The sequence below is a fragment of the Trichosurus vulpecula genome, chromosome 5, assembly GCF_011100635.1.
Source record: "Trichosurus vulpecula isolate mTriVul1 chromosome 5, mTriVul1.pri, whole genome shotgun sequence".
Lineage (NCBI taxonomy): Eukaryota > Metazoa > Chordata > Mammalia > Diprotodontia > Phalangeridae > Trichosurus > Trichosurus vulpecula.
In genome coordinates, this window is record NC_050577.1 from 221872962 (window position 1) to 221881652 (window position 8691).

The 8691-nt window shown below is 42.9% G+C and overlaps 1 protein-coding gene across 1 annotated transcript in view; it reads right to left on the reverse strand.

Annotated features, from left to right (window-relative positions):
- The window catches only part of PLEKHG7 (pleckstrin homology and RhoGEF domain containing G7), a 70583-nt gene extending 67324 nt beyond the window's left edge, over nt 1–3259 (reverse strand). Inside the window, exon 1 of the mRNA XM_036760713.1 lies at nt 2561–3259. Within this exon, the coding sequence (XP_036616608.1) occupies nt 2561–3259 (699 nt within the window). The remainder of the gene's footprint in view (nt 1–2560) is intronic.
- Between the last annotated feature and the right edge of the window lie 5432 nt (nt 3260–8691).

The window sequence follows — 8691 nt, forward strand, 5'->3', positions numbered from 1 at the left end:
TTCACTTTTGCTTCTGTATCCTTACTATCCTACCTATGTAAACTGTGTAAGTTAAGAAAAATATGTAAAAAAAGTAAAGAATATAAACTAACCCTAACTCAAACAGGGGTGGAGGAGCTGGTTACCCTCACTCCTGCTCCTGTATCAGTGTGAGTGCTCCTAGTGAGCACTGCACCTTTTCTCTTGAGAGGAGTGTAATAAACGCCTTCCTCTGCCTACTCTGGTCCTGAGTTCTTTGGGTGAGAATGGTCAAATCACATGAATCTTCCTAATGTTATGCTACCAGGAAAGTAATGATACAGCATGTCTTGGGCTTACTTCCTGACCCTGCCTTGGGAAATCCTGTGATCCCCACAGTGGTATTAAGGGGGCTACCACTTGGGACTTCCTCAGGGAACCCTGTGGTCTGCACAGCGTTCTTAAGGGGCCATCACTTGGGCCTTCCTCAGGGTCTAACCCCTAGGAAGCCCTGTGATCCCCACAGTTAGAAGGAGGCGGGGTGCTACCACTTGGTCTTCCTCTGGATTACACAGCCTTGCTTGGGGGTTATCACTCGGGTCTTCCTCAGGGTCCAACCCTAGGAAGTCCTGTGATCCCCGCAACTGTTCTAAGGGGCCATCACGTGGTTCTTCCTTGGAGTCTGACCCTGCCTAGGGAGGTCATGTGATCCCCACAGTTAGAAGGGGGACTACCACCTGGTCTTCCTCTGGGAGTCCTATGGTCTGCACAGCCTTCCTTAGGGGTTATCCTGTGGTTCTTCCTCAGTGCCTGACCCTGCCTAGGGAGGTCCTGTGATCCCCATAGACTAAGGGACCATCACCTGGCTCTTCCTCAGGGATTTGGCCCTGCTCAGGAAGTCCGGTGATCCCCCAAAACACGTTTCTCACATCTACTGTCTTATTTCACATGACTCCTCTCTTCTACTTTGCATCCCAGCCAAACTGGCCTGACTGTTGTTCCCGTGCATTCCATTTCTGACTTGTAACCAATCAACCAATAAGCATTTATTTAGCATCTACTGTATGCTAGGCACTATGCATACATACAAAGAAAGAAAAAAACCTAACCATTTTCTGCCCTCAAGGATTATAGATTCAGAGTTAAAAGAAACCTCAGGGACCATTTAGTACAACCGCTTGCTTGCATAGAGAAGGAAAGGAAGAGCTGCCCAGGTTAAGTGACCTGCCTAAGGTACACAAATAGTCCTAAGCACCAGAGTCAGCATTTGAACCCAGGCCCTCTGATTCAAAAGCCAACGTTCTTTCCATTACAATGTACAGCCTCCCTTGGGTGTGTTCTCTCCTTATCTCTACCTTATAGAATCCCCATCTCTCTTCACATGACTCAGCTCAACTATGACTTCTGAAATTACACTTGTCCTGACCCAACTGCCAGTATCCAACCCCGGAAATTCCTCTGTATATATTTGTGTACCTGGTATGCTCTTCCACTCTCACCCCCAGTAGAACAGAAGCTGCTTGAGGACAGGGACTGTTTTCATTGGGGACCAGGGAAGGGCTTTATTGCTGATGTTTAGCTCAATGACCAGCAAATAGTGGGTGTTTTTAAAAAATAAATACATGCTTGTCACTTGTTGCTTCCCAACTCTAGCAAGCTACAAATGGATGTCCCAAATCCAGTGTGAATTTTCATGTTTATCTTGTTGTTTAGTCCTTTTTCAGTCATGTCCAACTCTTTGTGACCCCATTTGGGGTTTTCTTGGCCAAGATACTAGAGTGGTTTGCCCTTTCCTTCTCCAACTCATTTTGCAGATGAGGAAACTAAGGCAAACAGGTTGAAGTGACTTACCCAGGGTCACACAGCTAGGAAATGTCTGAGGCCAGATTTGAACTCAGGGAGAGGAGTCTTCCTGACTCCAGGCTGGGTGCTTTATACACTATGGCACCACTTACTTCAGCAAAATAATATGGACTTTAGGTAAGGCTGGTTCATGGCTTAGTGCCTGCTGTGTCACTGGGCAGGTCAGGACAGCCATGGATTCATAGGAACCATTAAAAATGGAAGCAGTAACTAAGAGCAGAAGTCTAGACTTAATGGAAACTTTTCCCTCTGGGGTCTGTTTGCTTTCTTCAATGTTGGGATTGTACCACCCCTCCTTTCCCCTACAGCTCCTCCTGTATCCTCTGAAAACATACGTGCTTGAACCATCTTTGCTTTCCAGAAGAATGAGATCATAAGGCTGGGGCTGGAAGGGACCTTCGAGGTGATCTAGTTCAACCTGCTTGTCTTACAGGTGAGGAATGGAGCTCTGAGAAATATACGGGTAGTAACAGGGACAGACTTTGAACCCAGGTCCTCTGAGTACAAATGCAGTATGCTTTCCATCATATTGTAGCACAGCGCCTGGTACATAACAGTTGCTTAATTCATGTTTATTGACTATTGACTATGCTGCCCCTGGAAAAGGGCATCACTGGGGTCTACCCCGGGGACAGTGAATCACTGAGTGAAGGTCCAGGGGTTAGAGATACGGGGCTTATTTACATTTGAGCAGTTTTCAAAGACAAGGTAAAATACCTTTCCTCTTGAGCCTTCTTACCTGATTCCATTTGTCGTGGGTCAGAGATCCAAATTGAGGCTGATGTTCTTTCCCAGGTAGAGAAATATGGTTGGAGTGGGCGGTATTGTTGGTCTGTGGCCCAGGACAAGCACTGTTGTCTGTGTGGCTGTTTGTTGGACATGGACAACTGGATCTGAAGTTCGTAAAATTGAATGAAGTAATTGTTTGCAAGTGGGGAGACGCTTTGGGACTAAGGCTCAAGTATGACAGAGAGTGAGAGCAAGCCTTGGGGCTTCTGGGAAGACTTCCATAAGGGGAACTCAGAGAACCCAGGCCCCCCTTCCAGTTTCCCCAATTAGATGTTTCCAAAGGGTCCTGATGAGGGGGCAGCTGAGAGGTGCTGTTTCTGAGCCGCCTCAAGGTGGGAGAGGTTGAAATCCGCCCGGGCGCTTGCCTATCAAATTGGAAGAGGCTACCCTGGCCACTGCCATACTCTGCTGAGGGACTCTTTGGAGACTTGTTCTGAGGACCCCGACGACCTCTTCTCTGAATCAATGTATCGGAAGACTCTTTGTCCTGCCTAGAGGCAAGGTCCATATTTTCAGAGGGAGTCCACAGGATGCTCTCTGAATCGCTGTTCTCTGAAGAGCTTTCACTGTGATCTACCTCCTCATTTTCCATGTACAAGTGAACTCCTTCATTTGGTTCCAGAGCATTGTCAGGAGAATGCCGTTGCATTTTTTTTTTAAACGAGATGGACCAAGAGCTTGGAATCTGTTGTCAATATTGGAGAGTCAGATTAGGGGACATGGGGGAAGGCCTGGAATTTCTGATTCACCATCATTGCTAGATGGAAAGATAAATAGTAAGATTGCCATCTCAATAAAAATCACCACCACCATAATTAACATTTGGGATCCCACCATTTTGATCTAAATTCTATGGTTATTAAAGTCTATTTACTGCCTGCATCACATGCCTTCTTGTTTCTAAGAAGAAAGCTTTAAAAAAATTATAAAGATACTGAGGAGGCTTTTTGGAACCCATATTGTTGATGATTCCACTGTAAGTGTATAAAGATGTATTTAATTTCCCTTGGGTTCTGATGTTGTGGGTATTTTTTTTAAATGCAGTACACCCTTCCCCTCACCAGTGTCTCTCAGGGACACATAAACAAAGGAAGCCAGGGAACTTTCCTTGGGGTTTAAGTTATGGAAGGTTTTAGAGATTATGATGAAAAGCATTATTAAACACATTTGTGATCTTATCAATCCTGATTTTAAGAAAATAGTTTGAGTGGACTCCCCCCCTCCCACCAGTTCACCGGATGTTCTTCATCCCTGTGTAATTAGAGATCTGTTTTCAATGATTATTAGTTACTAAGTCATTCTTATCCCTATTCCCCTTAACCCCAACTAATCTAGGAAGAGGCATATATCCCGTTCACAAAACAAAGTTTAGTTCAGGCCAATTTTGAAATGGCTTCACCATTTCTGTTATAACTCCATGTCAAAAAAAAAAAAGAATGGTGCATAGAAAAATTTAAAGAAAATAAAAATTATTCCAAGAGTCAATTCTTGGTTACTTTCAGTCCTCGATGGGATGAGGTGAGCCTATATTGACACATGAAAAATCTACTCTTGTGCCCCCTTCTCTGGTATATAAGTGGCTGCAGGTTCCCTACCCCTGTAGAACATTGGACCATAGATTTAGAGCTGAATAGAGACCTTGGAAATCATTTAGTTCAATTCCCTTATTTTACAGATGAGAGTTGGAGATGACTGAAACAATTGAACAACAAAACCTTTAGAATACATACTTGGTAGCACCTATTTTACCAGTTCAAGAAGCCTTTCTCTCCCCTTCTACTTCATAGTTTGTAGATATGATTCAGATAGGAGAAAATGACAGATAAAGTTTCATTGCATGATTTAAACAGTGAGTATAGTTTACTGGCTTATTCTTGTTTAAAAGCCTGAAATTCCTGTTGCTAAGTTTGCATTTTAGTGTTCTGAGCTGAGAACTGACTTTGAAAGAATTTATGATCTAGCATTTTATATGTACACATATAACATGTATATGGACACAAACATATGCACATATGCACACAGATACATATAAACCTACATGCTCTGCCTGGTTTCAGCTCCACATATCCCTGGTCTTCCCCCTGACCTTTCCTGACTCCTTTAGGGTTTTGCCCCCATGCCCCGCCCTCTGCCCCATTAGATTTTAAGTTCCTTAGGGCAGGGATTGTATCTTTTTATTAACTGTATCCCTAGCACTGAGCACAGTGCCTACCTGGAACATAGTAGTAGTTTGATAAATGTTTATTGGATATGTATGAATATATATGTACATGTATATGTACACATACAGACATATGTATATACACATATAAATACATATATGTGCACACACATGTACACACATTATATAAAATATGTACATACACATATATAAATATACACACAGAGGTACATATAGGTATATGTTGTTGTTCAGTTGTTTTAGTCATGTCCAACCCTTTGTGAACCCATTTGGGGTTTTCTTGGCAAAGATACTGGTGTGGTTTGCCATTTCCTTCTCCAGTACATTTTACATATGAGGAAACTGAGGCAAACAGGGTTAAGTGACTTTCCCAGGATCACACGACCAGGAAGTGTCTGAGGCCAGATTTGAACTCAGGAAGATGAGTCTTCCTGACTCCAAGTCTGGTGCTCTATGCATTACGGCATCACCTTCCATATATAGGGATATATGTTCCTCTGTGTGTGTGTGTGTGTGTGTGTGTGTGTGTGTATGTGTATATATATATGTACATACATACATACAACTTGGTGGGTGGGAGGGGGGAAACAAAATAGGATAAAAAATTCATATCCCATATTTTTCATTTGTACCCACCTTCCTGAGGGGGAAATTGAAAATCACAGCAACTTTTCCCCCATTCCGACTATTAAAAAGAACACACAGAGTGTGCAAATATTAGTTTTTGAAAACTTGATGATTTCATTAAGAGATCAGAAAAGACCCTGTTCTCCCTATGAAGAAGCAGCTGGACTTCAGAGGGGAAGTACTTTCCTGTGGATTCCCTCCCCAGAAACTTCATTCTTTTCCTTCTTTGTCTGCTTGTCCACATTCTTCACATGGACAATGCCAAAGGCATTTGGCTTATTTATTTAGGCATCATGTCATGTTTAGTTTGACAAATATGTTTAACAAATAGGAGTGTTGATAACCTGGGTGCCTGGGCTTGTCTTAACTGCCTATTGTCGCCTTAAAGGGAGTGTTTACTGTATATAGGGGAAAAAAAGCCCAACGAACTAGACATTGAGTCTTAGGTCTGGAAATACAGTCTAAAGCATGCTGATTTGGGGGTCAGAGGGACCAGTGTTTGAATCTCATCTCAGCCAGTGACTATGTGACTTTGGACAAGTCATTTTATCTCTTGGGGTTTCGGTCTCTTCATCTGAAAAATGAGGAGATTGGACCAGATGATCTCTGAGATTCCTTCCCACTTTGTCTACAATCCTAGGAAAGGATGAGGCTCAGATAGGCTGAGTGATTTTCCCCAGGGCCAAACTATTGGCTAGTGACTAAACTATGACTAGAACCCAGGATTTGGGATTCCAAGTCCAGACAAAATCCTTCCCTTTAATGGGGAGAAGAGATGGTAATGCTTTGGGATGTTGATAGTATATTGTAAAGAATTTAGATCATAGACTTTTTCAAGCCAGAGGGGACCATAAAGGCCACTGAGTGCAACCCCTTTATCTTACAGACGAGGAAACTGAGGCAAACGAGGTTAAGTGACTTGCCCAGTGTTACACAGCTTGCAAGTGTCTGAGGCTGGATTTGAACTCAAGAAGATAAGTCTTCCTGATTCCAGGCCTGGTTCTCTATCCACTATGGAACCACCTAGCTGGCCCTGTCTTTTGGTGCCCTGCTGCTTCTTAAACTGTGGGTCTCCACACAAAATGGGGTTATGACTCAAAGTTTAAGAAGTGCTGGTAAGGGTCACAAGTGGAAAAAGTTTAAGAAGCCCTGCCTAGGCAACTCGCTCTGAAAATTTTAATTTTTGGATAAGACATCGATCTGTATCAGTGGAGAAGTTTTAAAATGGAGTTCAGAACATTTCCTTAGAATAGAAGCTTCCCAAGGGCAAGGAAATTTCATTTTTGTTTTTGCATCCATAGTGACTGGCACATGGTGGGTAATGAACCAATATTGTAGATTGATTTAGGGGAGTTCTGCACATCACTGAAATCATAACATCCCACTCCCCCAAAAGCTGAAATACTATATCCACTGATCTAGTAGTCACATGGGCAGCTAGGTGGTCCAGTGGTTAGGGCGCTGGGCCTGGAGAAAGGAAAACCTGAGTTCAAATCTGGTCTCAGACACTTACTAGCTGTATGACTCTTGCAAGTCAGTTAACCCTGGTTGCCTTAGTTTCCTCATCTGTCAAATGACCTGAAGAAGAAAATGGTGAACTGCTCCAGTACCTTCGCCAAGAAAATCCCAAATGGGGTCATGAAGAGTCAAATATAACTGAAAAAATGACTAAACAACAACAAAACCCAGTCACTCCTTTATCTTCCCTGGATCCCTGGAAATCCATCTTCCTCTCAAGCTCCTTTGACTGGAAGAAAATGTGTTGTAATGAAAGGGATACTGCCTTTGGAGTCAGAGCGCCTGGCTTCATATCCTGTCTCTGACACGATATTTGTATTACATAGAGCAAGTCAGTCAGCCTCCATGGGCCTCAGTTTCCTCATCTGTAAAATGAGACAGCAGAATATAGCAGACAGAGAGCAGGATTCAGTCAGAAAGACCTCTATTCAAATCTTGTCCCAGACATTCGTTAGCTTTGTGATCCTGGGCCATTCACTCCATCTCTTTGGTCCTGTTTCTCCTTTGTAAAAGGAGGAGGTTGGACTGTATAGGCAGGGCATTTGAAATCAACCGGGACTCTGGCAATGAATCTGAAAGTCAACAGAATCAATTTGATTTTCTCAGCTGTTGCTCAGAGATTCCCCATCCCTGGGATTTGCAGAAAAGAACAACCCAATAACAAAGCCACAAAAAATGAAATTCACCTACCTTGTTGATCCATAACCTGAAAGGACACAAACATGCACACTATAGTACTCTGAGAGAGAAGCTGTCTCTCTGTCCCTTAAGGCAAGCTACTCAAGTTAATGATTCACTAAGCCTTAAGATAGGTCTATAACAGGTGACCACATCCAACCACAGCCCGAAGCAATAGACTCAGATTGTATATAGGAAATTGTCAACAGGAGAAACAGATTACTCCCTGACCACCCTGACTGAAGTACCTGACAGGTGGGCACACTCAGAGCATGCCACCAGCCCTGGTGTCTCCTGATAGCCTCGGGAAAGTTTTCAGATCCAAAGAATGAGCTTCCAGGCACTCACCACAGTTAACCCGCTCCACCACGGACACAGCATCTGCTGCTTTGTTGAATGCAAGCAACCTTGATGAGCTGTTGAAATGAGGAACTAGCCTTTTCCCTTCTTCAATACCATTCTAGATATTTGTTTATGAGAAAGGCCTCAGGGAAATGACTCCAGATTCCAAGGCAGCTTTTTTTTTTTAAAATAGATCAGATGATTTTTATTATTCACTGGGTGGTAATGGCTGTTACTAATTAAAGGAAAATGAAAGGCAGTCTGGGAAAACCTGGGAATCAGGATGACCTAGGTCCTACCTCTGACTCCTACTGGCTAAGTGACCCTGGACAAGTCAGTTAACCTCTCATTTTCCGTGGCCATTATCTATAAATGTTGATCTTGGTTGGTAGAGAGAATTTCTCACCAGGGATCTGTATCTGAAAAAATGGTCAATACCGGGTGGGCAATGCTAGCCTGACTTTTTATTTCCCTCATATTATATTCTTAGTCATCAGTGTGGACCTTCAAGGGTTGAGTTTGAAAAGAGAGATTGTCTTGGGGTTTGATCCTGTTTATTCTTTTTAAGTAAGTGAGAGTTCTGGATTCAAAGTAAGGCAAAGCCTACATAATTTGGATCCCACTTATTCGGAGATACCTGTAATAATAAGACCTATCATATGTTAATAATAGCTAATAATGATAGCATATACATATATGTGTATGTGTGCATGTATGTATGTGTGTGAGTGTGT